This window comes from Gopherus evgoodei, chromosome 1 (genome assembly GCF_007399415.2).
Source record: "Gopherus evgoodei ecotype Sinaloan lineage chromosome 1, rGopEvg1_v1.p, whole genome shotgun sequence".
In the NCBI taxonomy this organism is placed as follows: Eukaryota; Metazoa; Chordata; order Testudines; family Testudinidae; genus Gopherus; species Gopherus evgoodei.
The window spans coordinates 349849309-349873647 of NC_044322.1; the positions used below are offsets into that span (position 1 = coordinate 349849309).

At 43.2% G+C, this 24339-nt stretch overlaps 1 protein-coding gene across 8 annotated transcripts in view; it reads right to left on the bottom strand.

The window, feature by feature from the left end:
• Positions 1–24339, bottom strand: part of SEMA3D (semaphorin 3D) — a 194609-nt gene that overhangs the window by 49085 nt on the left and 121185 nt on the right. For all 8 annotated transcript variants that reach the window (XM_030562158.1, XM_030562341.1, XM_030562209.1 and 5 more), the window contains one exon: positions 21028–21170. In XM_030562158.1, coding sequence (XP_030418018.1) covers positions 21028–21170 — 143 coding nt within the window. The remainder of the gene's footprint in view (positions 1–21027; positions 21171–24339) is intronic.

A 24339-nucleotide genomic window follows, 5' to 3' on the forward strand; every position in this document is an offset into this window, starting at 1 on the left:
TTACAAAACACATCATTAAAGTCATTTGTTCCGTATGGCTGATGTCAGGTGTGCAGTCCAGAATAACAGAGTAATATCTTGCTGACTTCAGATCTGCCACAATCTTCTGTTTGACTTTTGTTGCCAGTAACTGTATGATCTCATTTTGAATTGTTTTTCCAAGGTAGTGGAGTACAGCATCAAACTCAGCCATCAGTTCCACAATTTTAAGGAAGTTTCCATTGTTTGGCACATACAGCTGATCTGAAGTGCCACACAGTGCTAGGCTTTGGATAGCAAGCATTCTCACAATGGCAATGAGCCTTTTCAGAACATTTTGCCATTAAAGAGACTCTAATGCAATCTTCTTTTGATGTTGATCATCTATGGCGGTCTTTAACCTTAGTCCCATCTCAAACTCTTTCCACCTATGGAATGCTCTCTGGTGATTTGCTGCCTTCTCATGGCATGCCAGATTTCTAGCCAGATTTTTCCAGTCCTTTGTTCCTGTAGAACCCAATGTGGCTGGAACATTAGACTGGAAGAGTTTGCAACAAAAACACTATGTAGCATTCTGGGTTTTTGAGTACATAAGCCATGGCCTCTCCACTTTGTCACCATTGGGGATTTCACACCAGTAATGTACTGGATGGAAACTTCTATTTTCATTGTCTTTGGGGAACATGACGTTTTTCACTTGCTGTGGCCCACGCAGTACAAGGAAGTCCCTCAGGCTACTGCTCAAGTGGGTCCACAGTCCTGGATCATCTAGATGTAAGGAACTAAACTCAGCAGCAGCTGTTTCTTGCGCCTCCACCACACTCTTCTCTGATCTACACTTTTCTTCAGGAATGTGCATGGTTACATCCATTTGAGATGGAGATATGGGTGCTGCAGTAGCTACCATGTCACCTGCACTGTGACTATGTGCAAGATCAGGCATTTCCTCACCACTCACATACTCACTGGTGCCAGGCTCACTGTGAACATTTGTGTCTATGTATCTTAGGAAAGCTCCTTCCTGCTTAGATAGAAAAGCTTTCTTTACTTTTTCTTTTTCTGAATGCTGCCCCAGAGGGGCGTTTTCTTCTTTCACTCATGACTGCTGTTCTGTGCTAGCTACAGTGGCTCTCAACACTCAGTTGAAGAGGACAAAGCAGGCTGGTAGCAGGGCCTGAGTGAGGGAAGATATCAGTGTCTTAAGAACCTAACTGGCTCCTACTACTTCAGTTGACTGCCTGTTCTCCTCAAGTGGGTATAGAGAAGCAGCAGGAAACTGGAAGCTCCATGAGAAGCTGGTGTTAATAAGTCCAGGCTCCTGGAGGTGCTAGAGAGGTACATAAGAGGCTCTTTCTCCTCTCTCCCCCTGTAGCTCCTGCTGCTTTCTGTTATTCCCTCTCACCTTTTCTCCTTCTTGCCTGTTATATCACTTGTGTCCTCCTTCCTCCAGCACAGCACTCCACCATCTCTGCACATCTAGAGCAGAGAGAATACATACGCACCAGCAGCAGACACAATTTTCTACACTCTGGGTCCTAGTGGTGTCCCCCCACAGCCTGGCATCTGAGGCGACAACCTCAGTATGCCTCATGGCAAGGCCAGCCCTGCTGTCAGGTGCTCAAATGCGACCTCAATGGGTAGCGGATCACTAAATTAATATAACAAAACCTTCAGAGGCTAGGTGAGCAGTAGATAGGAAAGAGGGTAAAAGAGAAGGGAAGGAAGGAAAGAAAGGAGAGAGTAAATTAAGAAAGGGAAATTCAAAGTATGAGGTGGGGGGCAGAAATCCTGGGAGAGGAGAAGACTATGCAGGTAGGAGAATAACAAGAAATAACTTGAAATGGAGAGATCCTCAGTCATTTCCTCATCTGGTGTAAACCAGCATAGCTCCGTCATAGGTGTAGTTTGACTGAATTTTTTTTTTTTTTTTGTGGTTGGGGGGAAGCAAAGCACATTCATGCACACACATGTGCATGGTGAAGCCAGCTCCCTTGGCTCACTGGATCTCTCCCCTGGCCTGGAGTGGTACCTGGGCTGCCGGTACTGGGGGAGATGGGCTGGCTTAATGGGGAAGTCCCAGCTGCTGTTGGCGACCACTCTGGCACCGTTGGCTGTAGTGATGTTGCTGCTTTGGTGCTGCTGAAACTGCCTCCCTACTGGAGCTACTGCTGCTGCCGAGGGGATGCCACATGCTGGGTTCCTGCTTCCCCCTGTCTATTCCTATATCTCCTTCGCTTCCCTCTCCCCTCTGTCTTCCTCTCCCCACTGTCCCCTGCCTCATCCCACCACCTTCCTTTCCCCACTGCACCCTGCCCCATCCTCCAACCCCTTCCCTTCACCTTGCCCAATGCCACTGTCTCTTCCCAGCCCCCTACTCCACACCCCTCTCCCCCCTGCCCCACCCCACCCCCTTGCCATGCCTCTCATGGGCACTCACTGCTGTACAGGGTACAGGCGGGCACTAGAACCCAGGAAGAGGTATCCAGCTGCTGAGGCAGCAACCCAGAGCACAGGGGAAATGCTGCTCCGTCCCACTCTAAAATGTGGGAGGTGGAGAAGCGCAGTGTGGAAAGGACAGAGCCCCCCTCCTGAGAAGGTTGAGCAAACCCTGCTCTGTGCTCGCACAAATGGGGGGTGGAAAGTGACACCCTCCTCACACCTTGCCTCTGTTTGAGGAGGGTAAAATAAGGGGGCTTTCACCAAGAGAAATCAGTAGAGTGGGACGCAGAAGAATAGATACTGCAACGAGATGAGACAATGGCAGGAGAGGATGGCACAGGATGAATTTAAGTGTATGTGTTGAGAGGAGGAGGGGCAGGAAGAATATTCTAGTTTTTCAATCTAAAATTATGGCCAGATTAGTCACGCCACATGAGCAGCCCAAAGGTATCTGAAATCTTATCTCTACGTATCACTGTCTATAGATCCTGAGAACACTGGCTTAGTAGTGTTTACAATACGCTTTGTTGCATTACAGAAGAAGGCACTTAAAGCTGCATATTTTTCTCTATATAAATAAAGATTTAATTAGCACTCACTGCTTTGTAATCTCACAAGTTGTAACAGATACCAATGCTTCCGCCTGAAATGTCTTCTTCTGTAATATAAAGAAGTGCCTGTAAACTCTGCTCCTCATGTGTACTTGGGAGTGAGAGGCAGCTTTAGATACACAGCCAGCTGGAAAGCAGATAATTTACCTATCTGGAGTCACCAGTCTGTTATAGTAAGACTAAAAAAAGACAGTACACACAAATTAACTAGTGAAAAGGGAAGCCTATCATTAAGATTATAAAATGTTAAATTAATATATTCTATGGCCAGAAAGGACCACTGTGATCATCCAGGCTGACTTCCTGCATTCCACATTAGGCCATAGAACTTCTCCAAAATAGAGCATATCCTTCAGAAAAAAACATCCAATCTGAATTTAAAAATTGCCGGTGATGGAGAATCCGCCACAACCTTTGGTAAATTGTTTGAATGGTTAATTACCATTAAAAATATATGCCTTATTTGCAGTCTCAATTTGACTTGCTTTGACTTGGTACAGTACATTAAAGAGATAATGTAACTATTAGAAATGGTAAAAAAAAATATGCTGGAATGATTTTCTGCCCTTAAAATGCAGTTGCATTGAAATCAAAGTCAAAGTCAAAGCTAACTCTTTCAACCTTCACTTTTTGTTTAGATAATATTGAAATGCTTCATTTTGACTCCTGTTTCGATTAATTTCATTTTGACTTTTAAAATATAAATTTTAATATGCATTATAATTATACAGTTTTGATATTATCAAAGTGATTTTTTTTACTCTATCTATAATAAATGTTTCAACATTATCTAATTTAAATGTTTCAACGGTAAATTGATTTTTTTTAAATGTTTCTTCCATGGGAAATTTCAGCTTTTTGTTATGATTTAGAACAAAACCAAATTATGAAACAATTGAATTTTCTGTGGAATGGAAATTCCAATTTCTACCCATCTCTAATGACTATTCAAATATTTGAGGCAACACTGAAATTAATACAGCTCTACTAAGAAAGACGATACCCTTGTCAAATCAAGAAGGCACGCTCTTCAAAAGCCAGAATATAAAATTTGTATGCAAGATTAAGGCTGAATCCTGCAGATTTTATGTGAATAGCTCTACTGCTGTGCAAATCATATCTCAACAAACCCAAGATCTCATTCAGTTCTCATTAACGTGAACAGAAAGACTCTCACTGACTTTAAAAGAGAGATGGCTCAGGCTCCACAATTATAATCATAATTTAAACAATTAAGAACTTTTGGCACTCAGTTCACATTAGGAACTGCAACTGATCTTTCTCATTCATGTCAACACCAAAATGTAAGTGTAGACGCATTTGAAACCCTTGCTTTCTATCTACAAAATTAATATGTCTCTTTCTGATTAAAAATAAAGAGGAGTCTTTCTGATCTGCAATTTTCAAGTACCCGAACAAAATATATGTTTCCTAAACCACGTGGTTATAGGTACGTTATCTGAGAATTAACCTTTTTTGCAAGTAAAATCTATCACATCACTATTGATCTTGGAGCATATGGATTAAAAATAAAATTAAATGATTGAAGAAAATCTATCACTTTATGGAAATATGTAGATGACATTAATGCAGCTGAAGCAAAATTCACAATTGTGTGCCTTGAAATCCACTAGACAGAAAAATAGATGGCAATACAGCAAAAGAACACCTGAACCTAACTGATTCTTAATCTCTCATTTCGGTTGTAAATAACACTGAATGTAAGAACAGAAAATGTATTTTTTTAAACCAGTAAACATTGAAGACTTCAGAAAATGTAATACATAAAACTTTAAAGATACTAATTATCCTGAACAGCTGCATAAATCAAATCAGACAATGAGTGGAATTCAAAGGAGGCGGCTATTAGTGCCTGTGGCAAGATGCAAAAGGACCATCCAAAGTGAATTCCTAGCAGGAACAAAAGGAAATACCAGCAAACAAAATGAAAAGAACTGGAACCGTGAAAGACCCTGGAGCTCTAGCTAAGTGATAGATCCACCAAAAACAAATAAAATCCTAAGCAACAGAGAGCAGCACTATGGAAAAGTTTCCAGCAGACCAATAAAATTCTATTGAGAAACTGCCAACATTCTAATGTCAATGAATTTAAGCCTCCAAACACATAATTCCTTTGTGACTCTCTAAGTATTACTGTCTAATATTTTTATTCTGGCATTGTCCAGTTGTGCTGGGTACTGGCCACATACAGGAAAGATGCAGTCCCTTCCTCCAAGAGCTTTTTATCTTTAGGGTCTGAGTCAAAGCATATTGAAGTCCACGGGAAGACTCCTATGGTTTCAGTGGGCTCTACATCAGGCCCTAAGAAGATAAGCAACACAGGAAGGGAGGGAGAGGGAGAGAGAAAGAGAGAGAATAAAAATATACACAAGTATAAATAAAAGGAAGGATGGTCATGTGGTTAAGGTTAGGCTTTGCGAGTTAGGGTTAGGCTTAGTGAGTCCTGGGTCAGTTCACAGCTTCCTATATGACTTTGGGCAAGTCACTTTCTCTCTCTGCCTCAGTCTCTCATGGGAATAATTCTGTCTCGGAGTAGTGTTTGTTTCTTACTATGTGTTTGTACAGGGGTTAGCACAATGGGCCCCAATGTTGGCTGGGACTGCAACATACTATCATACTACTACTATTAAGAACACTTTTATTCAATATTATGGGGCAAATAATTCACTATATTCCCTGTCATGGACCCAGAGAATTGGTGCTACTCTTCCAGCTTCGGAACAGTCTCTTGGAGGAACCTCATCAATATGTCATACCCTAAGGGGTCTCATTCTTTCTTCAGGTCAGGCCACAACCTCCTGGGACTGCACCTGTGGGGTTTCAGCACTCCTGCTTTACACCACGAGCTCTGTTCAGCGAGTCCAATGGAGACAGACCCCCTGGTAGAGACTTGTCCATTCTTCAGGGATTAATGCACCTCACCAAGCATTTACAGTGACACTTAAGCAATGTTTTCAAAACAGCTGGGTTTATTAGTCAACTGAAACACAGCATAGGAAACCCTTATCCTTATGTGGGGTGCTTTACCAAGTGTTAAGTCAGTCTAATGAGATAAATCAATTAACAACAGGATACCAAGGGAGGAGAAATAACTTCTGAAGAGGTAAGAGAGTGTCCCAATACAGACAGCTGACAAGAAGGTGTGAGTAACAGTAGGGAGAAATTAACAACACTTGGTAAAGCACCCCACATCCTTTCATGTATTTATACCTCCTCCTGTATCTTTTACTTCATACATCTGATGAAGTGGGTTTTAGCCCACAAAAGCTTATGCCCAAATAAATTTGTTAGTCTCTAAGGTGCCACAAGGAGTCCTCATTTTTTATCTGGAGAGAAAACTACAGAAGCAGGGAAAGTGAAAGGAACTCAGTTTGAGCAGGCCATATCACCTATGGAAATGGCCTCTGACTGAACTATGTGTGGGAGATAACACTATTTTAGCTTTGGGTTCCTGTTCCTCTCACAAATTGACTGTTACTTCTTTAAGAGCTGTAATTTACTAACAACAAATGTGCAGAACTATTAGGGTTGCCATGGAAAACTCGACTCTCATTTTATAAAATATTTTCACATCACATCCAGAGTTTCTACTGAATTATTTTTGGATGTGTCCCAAACTGGAAAGTCTAACCGTACAGTAAGGAACCCGCTGGAATGGTTACCATTCATACCAGAAAAAAATAGAGATCAATAGGCTCAGGTGAAGTGACAGAGATTACAACAGGTGTGCAGGCTTTCGTAGAAAAGTAATCATGAATCAAAGCTCTAACATGCAGAGTGTTCTTGGAGGTGCCAGGAACACTCAGTACTCAGGTTGCATTTCCACAACAGGGCTTCTGCCAACATTTGATGCATTCTCAAAGACTGCACTGGATTAACTCTCCTGTGGGCCCGGGGCTATTAGATTTTGCAGGTCCCCTGTATACAAGTATTTTTCCTAATTTAAAATAAAATGATCACAAGTATGGCATCTAGGCTATTAACCCTATACGAAACTTGCCTTTTAATTAACATAAAGCCATTCTGTGGTTACACTTCAGTCTTAAAACATGTAGAATATAGTTAAGTTAATTCAAAAATAGCCTACTTCTTCCTTTAGAACAGCTGTTATATTAGTTTCTTTCTGGGAGGGAGTTTGGGTGCAGGAGGAGGCTCCAGACTGGGGCAGAGTGTTGGGGTGCAGGAGATAGTGAGGGGTGTGGGCTCTGGGAGGGAGTTTAGTGCAGGAAAGGATTCTGACCTGGGGCATGGATGGAAGAGGGGGTCCGAGGTGCAGATGTAACACCAACAGACCCCAGTCGGTGGCGGGCGGGATCGAACGTGGGACCTCTGGAGCTTACTACATGAGCCTCTACAGCATGAGCTAAAAGCAAACTGGCTGTTAGTTAAGGCTGCAGAGCAGACTCATTTAACTCTCTCTCAGGGCTTGGCTACACTGGAGAGTTGCAGCGCTGGTGGTGGGTTTACAGCGCTGCAACTTACCATCCACACTTGCAAGGCACATACAGCGCTGCATCTCCCTGGCTGCAGCGCTGGCTGTACTCCTGCTCTGCCTGGGGTATAATGATTGCAGTGCTGGTGATGCCGCACTGCTCTGCCAGTGTGGCCACCAAAAGCGCTGTAATTGGCCTGCAGAGGTATTCGGAGGTATCCCAGAATGCCTGTTCAGCCATTCCCAACAGCGCTGCAAATGCTGCAAATGTGGCGACACTGCAGTGCTGGTAGCTGTCAGTGTGGCCACACTGCAGCGCTTTCCCTACACAGCTGTACGAAGACAGCTGTAACTCCCAGCGCTGTACAACTGCAAGTGTAGCCATACCCTCAGTGGTCTCTGTGCCACTAGATGGGACAGGTTTCAGAGTAGCAGTCGGGTTCGTCTGTATCCGCAAGAAGAACAGGAGTACTTGTGGCACCTTAAACACTAACAAATTTATTTCAGCATGAGCTTTCGTGAGCTACAGCTCACTTCTTCGGATGCATAGAATGGAACACACAGACAGGAGATATTTATACATACAGAGAACATGAAAAGGTGGAAGTATGCATATCAGCAGGAAGAGTCTGATCAATTGAGATGACCTATCATCAGCAGGAGAAAAAAAACCTTTGAAGTGATAATTAAGATGACCCGTAGAAGGTGTGAGGAGAACTTAACATAGGGAAATAGATTCAATTAGTGTAAAGACCCAACCATTCCCATTCTCTGTTTAGGCCTGAGTTATTTGTATCTAATTTGCATATTAATTTGAGTTCCGCAGTCTTTCTTTGGAGTCTGTTTTTGAAGTTTTTTTGTTGCAAAATTGCCACCTTCAAGTCTGTCACTGAGGCCTTGGCTACACTCACACTTTACAGCGCTGCAACTGGGGTGTGAAAAAAAATACCCCCCTGAGCGCTGCAAGATACAGCGCTGTAAAGCGTCAGTGTAATCAGGGCAGCAGCTAGACCCGTAAGGGATGTGGTTTACATGCAGCGCTGGGAGAGCTCTCTCCCAGCGCTGCGGCTCTGACTACACTCACACTTCGCAGCGCTGCCGCGGCAGCGCTTTGAAATTCCAAATGTAGCCATACCCTGAGTGGTTAGAGAGGTTGAAGTGTTCTCCCACTGGTTTTTGAATGTTATGATTCTTTCAACCTCAGCCTAGACCGATCCACACAAGTGGTCCATTTCCTAGACACTATTGTGCTAATAAGCAATGGTCACATAAACAATACCCTATACCAGAAACCCACTGACCGCTATACTCACCTACATGCCTCCAGCTTCCACCCAGGACACACCACACGATCCATTGTCTACAGCCAAGCTCTAAGATACAACCATATTTGCTCCAATCCCTCAAACAGAGATAAACACCTACAAGATCTCTATCAAGCATTCTTAAAACTACAATACCCACCTGCTGAAGTGAAAAAAACAGATTGACAGAGCCAGAAGAGTACCCAGAAGCCACCTACTACAGGACAGGCCCAACAAAGAAAATAACAGAACTCCACTAGCCATCACCTACAGCCCCCAACTAAAACCTCTCCAGCGCATCATCAAAAATCTACAACATATCCTTAAAGATGATCCCTCACTCTCACAGATCTTGGGAGACGGGCCAGTCCTCGCTTATAGATAGCCTCCCAACCTGAAGCAAATACCAGCAACCGCACACCATACAACATAAACACTAACCCAGGAATCTATCCTTGCAACAAAGCCCGATGCCAGCTCTGTCCACATATCTATTCAAGTGACACCATCATAGGACCTAATCACATCAGCCATGCCATCAGGGGCTCGTTCACCTGCACATCTACCAACGTGATATATGCCATCATGTACCAGCAATGCCTCTCTGCCATGTACATTGGCTAAACCGGATAGTCTCTACGCAAAAGAATAAATGGAAACAAATCTGACATCAAGAAGCAAAACATTCAAAAACCAGTGGGAGAACACTTCAACCTCTCTAACTACTCAGTGACAGACTTGAAGATGGCAATTTTGCAACGAAAAAACTTCAAAAACAGACTCCAAAGAGAGACTGCTGAACTTGAATTAATATGCAAATTAGACACAATTAACTCAGACCTAAACAGAGACTGGGAATGGTTGGGTCACTAATTGAATCTATTTCCCTATGTTAAGTTCTTCTCACACTTCCTATGGGTCCTCTTAATTATCACTTCAAAAGTTTTTTTTCTCCTGCTGATGATAGCTCATCTCAATTGATCAGACTCTTCTTGTTGGTATGCATACTTCCACCTTTTCATGTTCTCTGTATGAATAAATATCTCCTGTCTGTGTGTTCCATTCTATACATCTGAAGAAGTGAGCTGTAGCTCACGAAAACTCATGCTGAAATAAATTTGTTAGTTTCTAAGGTGCCACAAGTATTCCTGTTCTTTTTTAAGACGGGACAGAACACCACACCCTGGAGGTGTGTGGGTTACAAAGGCTCCAGCTGGGAGGCACTTAGCAGAGGTGGCTCCCGGCTGGCAGTGCAGCAGGGCTCAGATAGGCTGCCTCCATGTCATGGCCCCACACCACTCCCGGAAGCAGACGGCTGTTGGCATGTGTCTACACGCCCCTGAGGGGAGGGGGACAGTGTGTCTCAGTGCGCTGCTGGTAGGATGACCAGAAAGCAAGTGTGAAAAATCTGGACAGAGGATGGGGGTTAATAGGAGCCTATATAAGAAAAAGCCCCAAAAATCAGGTGTGTCCCTATAAAATCAGGACATCTGGTCACCCTAGCTGCTGGCACCCGCAAGTGCCACCCCCATAGCTCCCATTGGCCAGGAACCGGCCAATGGGACCTGTGAGGATGTTGCTGGGGGCAGGGGCAACGTACAGAGCCTCCTCCCTCTGCCCCCCTGCCAGGGGCAACAGAGATGGGCCAGCAGCTGGCCGCTTCCAGGAATAGCATGGGGCTACGACACACAGGCAGCCTGCCTGAGCCCTGCTACGCCAGGGACTCCCTTAGCCTGGGGCTTTGGGCTGCAGCCCCTAAAGCACCTGCGTTAATCTGGCCCTATGAATAGGGACAGAGTGGCATATGGTCAGCAGTTAAGGCTAATTCCTTATGACAAAGCAGCCATGCAAAAGGCATCAGGAGATGGTAGAAATGGATACCTGGTAATAGTTGTTGACTGTTCAACTAGGGAAAAAAATAAAAAGCCAGTCAAAAATGATAATAATTCATCTTTCCGTCATTAAATTTAAGCCATACCATCCATCTTCATGAAACATTGACATTGTTATTTTGGTTTTGATGGAAGGAAGTAACTGGCTTCATCTCGAAACCTCTTCCAACTACTTTAGTTGTTATGCCTCACAATGTTGTTTCCTCTGAGAAAGGACACTCTCATATGAAGTGGATGATATGTGTTGAAGTGAGGTGCTAACCAGGCTGAGGCAGTCTCCTGCAGAAACACCTCATACTGTCCTCGATACCTTTGTAGTTAATTCTCCAATATATGTGTCACTTGTAACTCATTTGTGTATCTTTTTTCCATATTCTCTCTTCCAGATCTCTGATGATTAGTGAAAACAAGACTAGATTAACATGCTGCCTGTGATGCTCTACTTGTCAATATCCATTTACCACTACTCTCCTCTCTGATTGTGGTTTACAAAGCCCCAGTCTACACTAGCAACGTCCAGTGAATTTCCACATCCCTGAGCAGCATAGTTATACTGACCTAACTCCTTGTGTAGACAGTGCTATGTCAATGGGAGGGATTCTCCTATCAACATAGCTACCACTTCTCAGATAAACGAATATCTATGCCGACAAGAGAAGCCTTCCCATCAACGTAGGAAGAATCTTTACTGAAGCACTACACTGATGTTGCTGCAACCTTTTTAGTGTAGACAGGCCTTCAGTCACAGGTTATCTAATTATACCCAGTTATTCATTAGCGTCAAGGGTTCAGCAATGCCATAGGTCTGCTTACTCTTCAATGAGAGTTTCAAGTGAGGAAACGGTGACTGCAGAACTGGACAAAAATTTCTTTCAGTACTCAATGAAAAGCCTTATAGAAGTTCAAGTCCTGCCTGCTTATGCTTTACCCCAGTTAGCTCTCATAGATCAGCTACTCAAAAAAGCTAACAAGGTGTCTTTAACATGGCCACTCCTGGATAAACCCTTGCCCACTGGCTTTGACCAGCATCTATGACCTATTAACATGATACAGCAAAAAAGATTGGCAAGTTACAAAATGTAACATACTTGATCATGAAGCTACAGGAAAATCCGGCAACTAGTTGAGTCATGCAGTGCAATGTCAAATAAGAGACCTGGGTTTTAGTGGCTTAAATAGTTACACTGTGAACTGTTCTTCTGAAGCATCTTGAAGAAGTGGGCAAAGCAGTACTGGGATATGTTGATTTCTCACCTAGCCACAAGGTGAGCTCAGTGTGCGCAACCACAAGATTAGATGTAGAGCATGAAAACACAAGATGAAAGTGCAGATGAAGCCTCCACAACACCCCTTAGGGTAACTAGTATCCTGAGTCATTACCACAGGGCAAGTGACAGCCACCTCAGGAGGCAACAACTCAGCCTGAGCCACAAGCAGCCAACAGCCCTTTATTCAATGGCTGGAGCATTCCTTGAAGTAAGTAAGCAAGCAAATAAACAAACAAACAAACAGGATAACTGTCCAAGAGAACATGGTTTGGGGAAAATTCAGGACTGAGAGTGTGTTGGGGTCACCCTGCAAGCAGAAACCAAGGCTGGTAGAGATCAGGCATTGTGACTGGTGTATAGCTGGCAGCTACTGGGGTCAGAGTTTCTGGACCCGGGCTGCAGCCATACACACACACTCAGGATATGAACTGCATGCTTGTTGCTGACTGTGAGCATCCCAGCTTGGAAGCTACAGCAGCAAAGTACTGGGAGGCACTCAGGGTTATAGGGTAAGAAGTAACACAACCTCTCACTAGCCTGGATTGCACCCTGAAACCTTATCACAATTATTCTCTCTCTCTCTCTCTTATTAAGGTTCAGTACATTTTATGTATTCCTCTTCTACAATGGCATGACTTATATTTTTGACTTAATGTTGCAATACATAAAATTTCACACAAATTGGTGATTGCAGTGCTGAAACTCACCCACGAGGATCTGAAAATTATACAGAGACCTCCTTTTGCCATGCCTTCACCAGAGCCAATAAAATAAAGCTAGTCCAAAAAAATGGACATAGCTTAAAGTCAGATATTTCATAATCATAAGGGTTAGAAATCAAAGTTATATAGAGCTTGCTTCCTGCCTTGGCTGTTTCCAAGGTATCAGACCTTAAAATGACATCATTCTGCTTGTTGACATCTGAAAGCTGTCAAATGATACAAACATTAATGAGTAAGTCTGAAAGCCCATGAGATGTTGACTGCTAAAAACCTTTGAGAAAGGGTGTTGTAGAGGTGTTTTGCTGGCAAATCAGCACAAATGTTTTCAGAAGCAGGACACGCTTCCTAGAATTGGTCCTGGACCAGTGATCAAAGAAATAAAAAACATCTCCATCCACATCCAGCAGCATGTCTAGGTGAGATCACAGAAAATAATGAAAATATTGACCCAACACCAGACCCAGGACTGATTCCCATGGGACCCACTAGCTACACCTTCCCAGTTTGACAGTGAACCATTGATAACTACCTTTGAGTATGGTCTTTCCACCAACTGTGAACCGACTGTCATGGGGTGTCACAGTCCAGGGGTGCAAATCCAGACCAATGACAGGTTGTGTTACCATTTGCCCTGTAACACGGAGTGCCTTACAATGCTTTGCTGTTGTAGGTCCCAACCTGGGCTGCACACAACCAACCTGTCAGCACGCAGATCATACTCTCAGGGTCTGTGCTACACAGCTCTGCTTCAGCAAATTTCTATTGCTCCAGCTCTGCCTCTTCACTTAGACAAGTGGCCTCTAGCTCCATCCGTCTCTCCTTCACTAGCAGCTTTTTCCACTCCTGCCTCCATAGCTCTGAAATTCTTGCCATCACTGTTACCTCTGCTGGATTGTCTGGAGAACCATCTGCTTGGTCCCCTGCATGTGATATAGGAGAAAAAGGGACCCCTTCTGGCACTCAGTTTGGAGCAGGTGCTCTATCCTGCCTCCTGGCATATCAGTGCAGCATGGTCACCAACTCCTACATCTTCTGATCAGCTGCTGACTGATCTCACTGTGCACATAGCTCTTTTAATTGCTTCCTGAGGAGCTTAGCATCTGCCTCTCTGTTGCGCCTGCCTTTTCTGCTTCTTGCTCATCTTTAAACTTTCCTTTGTTCTATTTCCTTGGCCCAAAATAAGCTAGTAGAAAACAATAAAACTGCAACTTTTCTTTAACTGTTCCCAGTCTTTTCACTTGAGAATCACTAAAAACTATTTACTTAAAGAGTAAACCACAGTTAAATTAGCAAGCTGTGTGCAACTCCTGCTTTGACTACCCCACTGTCACATTCTGGGATGCAATCCAGGCCAGTAAACAGCTGCTTCTCTGCCTGCCCTCTTACCTTGTGTGCCTCACAATGCTTTGCCGTTATAGCTCCCAACATGGGCTGCTCATAACCAGTCTACCAGCATGCAGATCACACTCTGAGAATCTGTGTGCTAGACAATCCTGCTTCCATAGCTCTGATGGCAGCAGCCTGTCTATAGCCCCACAGTCCCACTCTGGCTTGCACTATCCTTGGTTACTTTACTGCTTGTAGGGTAGCCCCCCTCGCCTCTCACTCTCAATCCCGAATTTTCCCAAAAATGTGTGTTCTGGACAGTCCAGATCTTAAGGTTTGCTGTTCCTGTTAAGGAGTCAATATTCAACAGCTTGTTACTTTAACTGCAATTACTAAACAGCTCAGCACTGGATTGGTTTAGATTAAAAATAAAGCAAGTTTATTAACAAAAGAAGATTGGATGTTAAGTGAATTCAAGGAAAAGAGATAACACTTAGGGCTAGTCTACACTGGCAATGCTAAAGCGCTGCTGTGGCAGCATTTTAACGTGCCTTGTGTGGTTGCGGTGCAGTGCTGGGAAAGAGCTTTCCAAGCACTCTAAAAATCCCACCTCCACGAGGGGCATAGCTACCAGCATTGAGAGCACAGCTCCTAGTGCTGGTGCACTGTCTACATTGGCGCTTTACAGCGCTGAAACTTGCTGTGCTCAGGGGGGTGTTTTTTCACACACGCAAAGAGAAAGTTGCAGCGCTGCAAATTGCCAGTGTAGACAAGCTCTTAGAAATGATTACTTAGCAAATAAAAGTGAAAACACACATCTAAAAGTCTAAAACTTAATCTAGCAAATTTTGGCATCAGGCTTTGTTTAAAATGGAAACTGACCCTTTCCTTGGTCAGGAGCTCTCCGTGAGGCCCAAAGGTGCTGGTGTCATTGTCCCTTTAGGTGAAAAGAGATCAACTGGAGTTTTCTTTTATAGTCCAGTGAACCTTTGAAGCAGATTCTTCTAAAGGTTGCCCTTCAAAGCAAAGTCTATCCAAACAGAGAAGAAGGCAACATGGTGTCTGGTGGCGAGAGGGTCCATGCTCTTTCTTCCTCCACTTGTATTTGTTAACACACAAATTGTTCTGTTTCCTACCATCTCCTTCCCCTGCAGTTTTGAGGACCCTGTCTATTATGTATACGTAAATTGATGTAAACATACATTCCTTTCTTTAGATAGGCCTGTTTAACAACTTTTGCGCAGGCAGGACTGTCTGATTTTGAACCTGTGCTAACATCATCATACGGGGGAATTCACATCTTTACATATAATGCTGCTGCATACATTTCACCATGATACAACTGACCAGCAAGTTATTCATTTTCAAATTATACCTTACAAGGCATATTTTGTACAAAGATTACTACAGTGGTGCTTTTGGTCACATCCACCTTATAATAATTTAATTTAGACCACATTTCCCTAGTGGGACAGTGTCAGAAGTCTTACTAAAATCAAGGTATATCATGTCTACTGCTTTTCCCCTATCCACTAGGCCAGTGACTCTATCAAAGAAGGAAATTAGGTTGGTTTGGCATGATTTTTTTTTTGTTGACAAATCCATGCTGGCTATTCTTTATGATCTTATTATTCTTCGGCATTTACACATTGATTATGTAATAATTTGTTCCAGTATCTTTCCAGGTACTGAAGTTAGGCTCACTAGTCTCTAATCCGCTGGGTCGTCTTTGTTCCCCCTTTTAAAGACAGGTACTATGTTTGTCCTTCTCCAGTCTTCTGGGATCTCACTCGGGAGTTCTCAAATAAAACCGTTTCTGAGATTGCTTCAACTAGTTCCTTGTGCACTGTAGGACGGATTTCAAGGAATGACGTAATGACTTTTTTACTTTAACACTGAGCCTTAATGATCTTGGACAATGTCCATTACGTTACAATATACTGAAGCTGGCATGCAATTTTGTAAAAATGTACTGAAACTGATAAAAAGCTATCTCAAAAGAAATCCTTATCTTCCAAGTGGACTGTTATAAGTTTGGACTTATTTTTCTAAGGTGCTTTTGGCAGGTTTCTATATGGTTCAGTGTGTTTCTATATGTGCAGTTTGCATACAAATGATGATATTTCCAAGAACAAAATCTGCTTGCCATCAATTTGCAATGGATATACATGCAAAGGCTTTGTGTACATGTATGACCTAAGTTTATCATCTGGGTTCAAAAGTGAGTTTACAGAAACAGCACTAGTATTCAAAATCTGATCCTGAATGTCTAATATATGGACCTTATCATCAACTAGTGTAAATGGTTCAAATTGACTTGAGGTCAATGGAGCTATGTAGGAAGCCAGGGTGGCTTCTCTCCGAACCTGAGGGTAAAGAGACGAGCTCTCAGCCTGAATGGGCGGGGCCAGGCCAAGCTTACTCCAGCCCCCGGAAGGGGAGGGGTGGAACAGGAAGTACAAAGGGCAGGGCCCCTAGCTCAGTCAGGGCAGCACCAGGGAGGGAGGGAGACCCAGACCACTGGTTGTTCCCTCCAGACCTTGCTGCCACGCCAGGGGAGGCCCTGGACCAGGAGAAACCTGACCTGGAGGAAGAATTGGGGCTACCAGGACTGCCCACCGCTGAGTACCTGGAGGAAATGGAGGAGCCTGACGCAGAGGGGGAGCTGGAGCTGCCAGCAGCTGGGTACCCAGATGAGCTGGAGGAACCGGAGGGACTTGCTCGAGCAACTGGGTAGGAAGTAGCCCAGGGACAGAACTGCACAGTGCGGTGAGTCTATTTGGTCAGCGTGTTGCGGAAGGACCCTCGCCCCGTCACCGTCAGAGCCCTGGGCTGGAGCTGGGTGAGCCTGCGTTCCTCTACCCCAGCCAACCGGCCTCGGGGAGCAGAATCCTGACAACGCTGTAGATTCTTGCCGGCGCTCCCCTGCCTGAGGGGCGCGCTAGAGACTCTTGCCGGTGCTCCCCTGCCTGAGGGGCGCTCAAGACTCTTGCCGGCGCTCCCCTGCCTGAGGGGCGCGCTAGAGACTCTTGCCGGCGCTCCCCTGCCTGAGGGGCGCGCTAGAGACTCTTGCCGGCGCTCCCCTGCCTGAGGGGCGCTCGAGACTCATGCCGGCGCTCCCCCTGCCTGAGGGGCGCTCGAGACTCTTGCCGGCGCTCCTCTGCCTGAGGGGCGCTCGAGACTCTTGCCGGCGCTCCCCTGCCTGAGGGGCGCTCGAGACTCTTGCCGGCGCTCCCCTGCCTGAGGGGCGCTCGAGACTCTTGCCGGCGCGCCCCTGCCTGAGGGGTGCGCTAGAGACTCTTGCCGGCGCTCCCTTGCCTGAGGGGTGCGCTAGAGACTCTTGCCGGCGCTCCCTTGCCTGAGGGGTGCGCTAGAGACTCTTGCTGGCGCTCCCTTGCCTGAGGGGTGCGCTAGAGACTCTTGCCGGTGCTCCCCTGCCTGAGGGGCACTCGAGACTCTTGCCGGCGCGCCCCTGCCTGAGGGGTGCGCTAGAGACTCTTGCCGGCGCTCCCTTGCCTGAGGGGTGCGCTAGAGACTCTTGCTGGTGCTCCCTTGCCTGAGGGGCACTAGAGACTCTTGCCAGTGCCCCTCCCTCTGCTAATTCCCCAGTGACAGAGGCGTGGCCCAGACCGGCCAGTAGGGCAGTAGCTTCCCACTGCCCCTAGTGGCTCGGTGGGCCAACTGACACAGATCACAAGCTATAATAATTTAGACTAGCTGAGGATATGGTCTTGTGACATCAATGGGAAAAGGTTCCTACAAAGTGTAATACATTTTCTATATTTTTAAAAAATATATACATAAAATTCCAGATAGGATTAATCTTCAAATCTGACTTTTGCTTTTCACAAATAATCCTACCTTGAATGAAAGCAAACAACTAGCCATGTTACACTTGATATTAGTGGGAACATTCTGTTTTCCCTAAGCAGAACAAGAAATTCCAGGTACTGCAGATAAGCTGACGATACCTTTTTCTGTTGTTGTTAAAACCAAAAATAAGAAATGCCGTTTGTCATGATAAATTATACATTTTAGTCTGTAAGTGACTGTTGAAAGCACTTCCTCCCAGTTTATAATTATATCCCCCAGTGATATACAGAAGGCAAGTGACGTAAACCTAAATGAGTGCTTTTTAATGCTTTGGTGGCAGTGTTATTGCAAAGCATGCTTTAAGACAGTAAATATAGGAACAGTCTTCTGAACAGGGCAAGTGACAGCTGTTTGACTCTGGGCAAAGAACTTCAAGTGATATATTGTAATCTTTTAGGTCTAGAAATAGCTGGGAAAGAGGAATGCTCTCCAGAGAAGACTTCCCTAAGGGAGAGGATCAGTGTGAGACTATATCGTTCAACCAATGAATACAGCTAAAGAGTAGACTCTACTGACTAACCTGTTATATTAAACAAACAAGTCTTTTTGTGTTTTTACTGCCTATTCTAATTTCAGCATGTACCTCTAACACCAAAGTGTAGGAAAAGCCTCAGGGAACAGTGTAGCAGAGTGGTGAAGCTCTAGTTGAAGGAACTGGAATTACACACACCAAGCAGATCCTTTAAATAGTTCATGGTCTCCTGACATATAGCAGTATGTTGTGTTGCTGTGGACATAGTGGAAGGAAGACATAAGCTCAAATTTAAGGAGAATTGCCTAGATTAGTTGAAGCTTATTATCAAGTACTGCTGCAGGGCAAGTAGAACTTTCAACCACACTAAATTACTAATTGTTGGTTTTAACCATATATATGGACATCTATGCCTGCAGGCATAGAGAATTAAACTGATCAGATTTGACACTGCAGGTCAAGGGGTCCCGAGAAGACACAATCGAACTAAATGTCGGGAGTTTATGCTTTACCCATTTGCATTCGATTTATACTACAATAAGTATAATCAAGACACATACACAAACAGTGTAAATCAGATTTTTCAAGAGAGTTCTGTACCCAGCGCTTCCCATGTAGGTCCCTAAATGAAGCAGCCAGATTTTTCAAAATGCTCCTCACCCGTTAGCTCCCACTATGTGTGCTTAACAGGAGCTGCTGGAGGCTGAGCTGTTTTGAGAATTGGACACCAACTGTGGCTGCTGAGCATTTTGGAATATCTAGTCCTATATGTCTAGCAACTATCTATATTTTGGTGTATGTACACATTACTACATGTGTTCATAGCTCCCAATGTTGGGAGTTACACATGTATATAATAAAATGGAACTAGCTATTTCGAAGTTCTCCTATAATGTTCATTTGACTGGCAAAATGAAAACATAAAGCTCAAGACATTATTTCCTACAACACCATTAGCCTAGAAACTTGATCTCGTTAGAGACTCAATTATGCCTGGTTATTAGGGTCTCTTTACAGTACATTTGCTTTTATTATGATATCTTATCTGTCCTTTTTCTCAGTAGAAGCTAGACGTCTACTATTAATGCATCTTAGTTTAATATAATCTCTCTGTGCCTTGGCGTTGCAGATCCCACCTAACCATTTTCCTCCTAATGCATTAAGTACCTTCATAATCAGCAACAGCCACATCTAGTAGTAAATTATATTTGTTTGCCTTGTCAGTGTTTCATTAATCATACTGCTGTGAAAAACCCAACCGAAGCTTGCCCATTCTCTTGTTTGGCTAAACACGAACTGCTACAGAGAATTGGTTGCTCAGTTTGTTGCAAACATTTGTTGACCCAGGATTGAAAATTTGTAGACCCAGTGGTCACTGAAGTCTCAATTGTGACTCTTCGTGGATAGAAGAACAATCCTGGATAAGATATCATAATAAAAGCAAATGTACTGTAAAGAGACCCTAATGACCAGGGTATGTCCAGTTCTTTGTTCTCCTGTGCATGCATGTCTTTCTAGCTCATTTTTTCCTATTCATTTCTCTTTCTGAATCAAGAAGTCTTGCAGTTAATTGCTTTTTTCCTCAAGGGTGTTTCTTAGGAACCTAATGCCCACTGTCAGTAGTGCTGACTAATGCATCAGGCAACACGCTACAGAATACCAGCAAATGAAGAAAGTTGTACAATGGCACTATAGAAATGCAGCAGATTTACCTCTGAGATTACTACATACAGGGTTTTTGCTAAGACATGGGCCATCTCATAATCAACATAATGTTTTCAAAGTGTAATAATATTCAGACATTGAGATTATTCCAAAACATGATAAAGAAACTATACAGTTCCAATGTGACGTTGGAGTTCCTCATGTTTCCAACATGACTTTGGCAAGTCCATGGAAGCGTAATCAAAAACACAATTTCTAATGATCTGGTCCATATATTTTTGAAAAATCCCAGCTTTTCTAATCATTACCAAAGTTTCACAAATCCATGGATCTGATCACAAAAATACTAGATTTGGAGCACAGGGCATCTGCAGTAACAACATCTGTCTCGACAGTGTTATGGATTACAGTAATGGCTGGGGAAAGAAGATGTCGGCTGGGTACAAAGAACACATCAGCTAAAGTAGTGTATGGGTCATTATTACTATTATTTATTATTTCTATTATTGTAGCACCTAAGGGCCCTAATCATAGGCCAGGCATGGTGCAAACACAGAACAAAAAAGACATTGTTAGTAAGACTTGTGGGGGTGATACACTGCTGCTCCCCACCTCAGTGGGGATTCTATTTTCCCCTTAAGCCAGTGCACACTCCATACACAAGGCTCATGTACTCTAACTTCACACAGATGCTTAGGATTTAACCTCAACCGAGACAGCAAAACAAAGGGTCTCACCGCAGAGTAGCTGAAAATTAATCAGTCGCTATTTAGATGCATCATTATTGATTATGAAAATATTATGTTTCAAAAAATATGCTGATTTACTAAGTATCAAGCCTATTTTACAGTTAAGGCAAGTGAATTTTAGACATAATTAGTAATCCATGTTATTGCACATTACTCAGACGGTACTATGGGTGAGGTTATTTCCTTCCTGGACAAAACTGAGATTTCTTAAAGAAACAAATTAAAGTTTCCTTTTTTTAAAAAGGAGGGGAAAAAACGAATGTACATTTCTCACCTTACAAATTCTTCCAACTCGGGAAAGGATCGCTTTGTCAGACGTGCTGCTATCTTGCGATATTTCTCGGAAAAAGAAATAAATTTTGTCGTCGTCTGGGTTATATGTGTCTGGGATGGGGTAGGTTCCAATAAATTTTGCTCCTAAAAGAAACCCCCAAAACAAAAACAAATTATTGAAGTATAAAAGAAGAACCCTTAATACTTGAGACCAAGATTCTGCATTTGTGTTCATGAAGCAGATCATGGTGAAATCAATAAGTCATCATAAGCATACCTGAGAGAAGTCTGGTCATAAGACTGTATTGACCCCAAAAGTATTTACATCTAATAGGGTTGCTTTTATTCTTCAGGCTGTATTCTGTTGCAGAACCCTGCATTGACATAATTGGCTGCCATTGTGAGTTTACAGGGTTAATGCCAAGGTTTTTAGATCCAAAAACCATACCTATGATACAGCTGACTTGCTGCTTGTGTTACCCTGTTTCTTGCTAAGCGGGTTTTCCAAAATCACACACTATGTTACAGTTATCTAATTTAAAAATGGCAGCACTTAGTAGCAGTCCAGGGACGTAGGAAACCACAAATGTTTACGAGCGACAGTATGCAAGGGAGCAATATAACCTCGATTTGTTTGCATGATTCAACCTCAGATATTAATAACAGCTGTACTAAGACAATAGTTTCCTATGCACATGTGCTAGGATGGCCTTACTAAGTTAACAGTGTTGAGATTATTTCGCTAAGACAATTGGTTCATATGTCCCTGTTCTGCTCTACAGTCTCATTTTCACAGGTTTAATAACTTGGCATTTTCACTTTGCTTGTGCACTCAGATTGGAAAGTAACAAAATGCCAGCCACCTTAGCTAGCGAAGCAACAAGCAGCAACAAAATTCAAATACACAAATAGAGGGGGAAATATTTAGGGAAATAGCTTTAAGATGTCCTTGTGATCTGCTACCATGACTGAGATCCTCTGGGAGCACTCAAGATAACTATCCTTTTCACTGAACAAGAGGTGGGCCAGTGACCAGACTAACTCAGCAGAAGTAGGCCCTTGACTCTGGAATTCGTTTCCCAGGCTGGTCAGACAGAGCATAGTATCTCTGGCCCTCACAGAGTACAGTGCAAGGATCATTTTTTCTCCCAGTTATTTAGATAGGGGGTAAGAAAGAGGGGCAAAACCAAGACTAGAAGATGTTGGGTGAGTGAGGAGTGAACTGGTGGTTTGTAGGGAATGATATTTTCTTCTGCCTCCGTAAGAAGTTAATTGATTTGTATTTAAACATGTTTGTTTAAATTCTCAGTATGCACATTGATGCCAGAGAGTGAAATGTATGGGCCAGAATAACATTCGTATTACTCCAGCTTCACACTGGTGTGACTCTACGGAGTTACATGCCAGTGGAAAAGTGGAATGATGCAGTAGATCATTTAGACTAGGATTTTCAAATGAGCCTAAGGAAGTTAGGCACCCAGCTCCCACTCAGCCCCTTTCAGGCTCTTTTGAAAATCCCAGCCCTAGCCATTAATAAATGCATTAATAAGCTTCCAAAGTGGCTATCAGCATATAGAGCTAGTTAAAAATAAACAAACAGCAAATTCTGAAAAATACCTTGACAACATCCTTATTTCTTTCAGATTTTTTTTAAAAAAATCCACATCTGCAGAGCTAAACTCTGAATTTTGATTTTTTTTTAATTACAATTGTACTGGTTTACTTGGCAAATGGAATCCAAAAACAAATGCACAAATATCAGTTCCTGAAACAAATTTAAAGAAATCTCAAACAAATGAAATAAAGGAACAGGAATACTTAAGTAATACAATATTCAAGGACTTAAATTCACAGTTGAAAACATTAAAGTTGAAAGCTACATCCAAACAAATAAACTGGAAAAGGTAATCATACACAGAGACATAGAAATCAATGTAATAAACAGACCATCACACACACACACAATATTTTTTCCACCAGTGAGATCTTCCTCTCATTTGGAAAAGGTCATCATACACAAAGACATAGAAATCAATGTAATAAACAGACCATTTCTCTCTCTCTCTCTCTCTCTCTCTCACACACACACACACACAATCTTTTTTCCACCAGTGAGATCTCCCTCTCATCTTTAGTATCCTGTTCACACTCTGTATAGAAAAACAAATTATAATCAGCTCTGACATGTTTTTTCTATGTTTTGTAGAGAAAACCAATGGCATAATTGTGCATTTTAAATCGTTGTTTATATTCTCAATCATATTGTCTGTCTTCATTCAAAAATCTGACTAATTTCAATAGAAAGATTGTAAAGATTTCATTTGTTGGGGTGTGTACAAGGAAACATTAAGGCACTGAGATGATAAATGGAAAGCAAGGCCTGGTAACAGATGATACAGTATATCCTGGTATTGCATAAACTTTTTGTACGTTGCTCTGATGGCCTTCTGGGAGCAGCAATAAACGTATAGAAAGTTCACTAACGCAGTCTATATCCCTGGTGTTGTATATGATTACATACTTTAAACAATGCTCCAATCCAATATTATAGGATTGCTTGGTCAAGAGGCTCAATAAAGTTTATTCAACTGAGTAAGTTGTATTGAGACTCATGAGGCCCAGATGCAGAGGGAATCAAAGGAGTGGGAAAGGCCCAGAAAGCAGGGAAGTGAAGAGAGAAGATCCGAAGCAGCATGAGCTAGTGGAAGACATGCTGCACCAGCATTATGATTTTGGGTCTCTAGAGGTCTTGAGTATAGAAGAGGGGCAGCCACTCCGTGATACATGCTTCCCATGCTTCCTACATTTTGGGACAAACCCCTGGAGGATAATGATATCCAGGGACACATTAACTCTGACAATGGCATTAGCTCCCTGGACAAGTGGGAGGAATGTGCATTTGCTTGGTGTATACGAGTGTGTGGACAGATCAAAGAGAGCTTGGTCAGGAGCCCAGCACGCTGCCATAGGACCCTTCAATTCTCATACAATCCTTTTCATTGCCAGTCTTGTCAAGAATCTGCTTGGCGTGGGCAAGACAGATCCACAGAGCTTCAATCTAAGGCCCAATCCTGAGAATAGATCCACATGCTCATTGATTTCAGCCACTGGCAGATTTAGAACTAGTGGTGCCCTGTGCACAGTTTCATTTTCAGGGTTTCCTGCTCTGGACCCAGCCAATAAAAAGAACATTCCTTCTTATCTCCCCCGGTTTTTCATTTTTTTTCCTTCCTCCTCCTCCTATGTTATAAGTAATGGAAGTAAACGAAAATAAAGTGAGGTCCCCTGACTGGGGCAGGGGCTTGGGATGCAG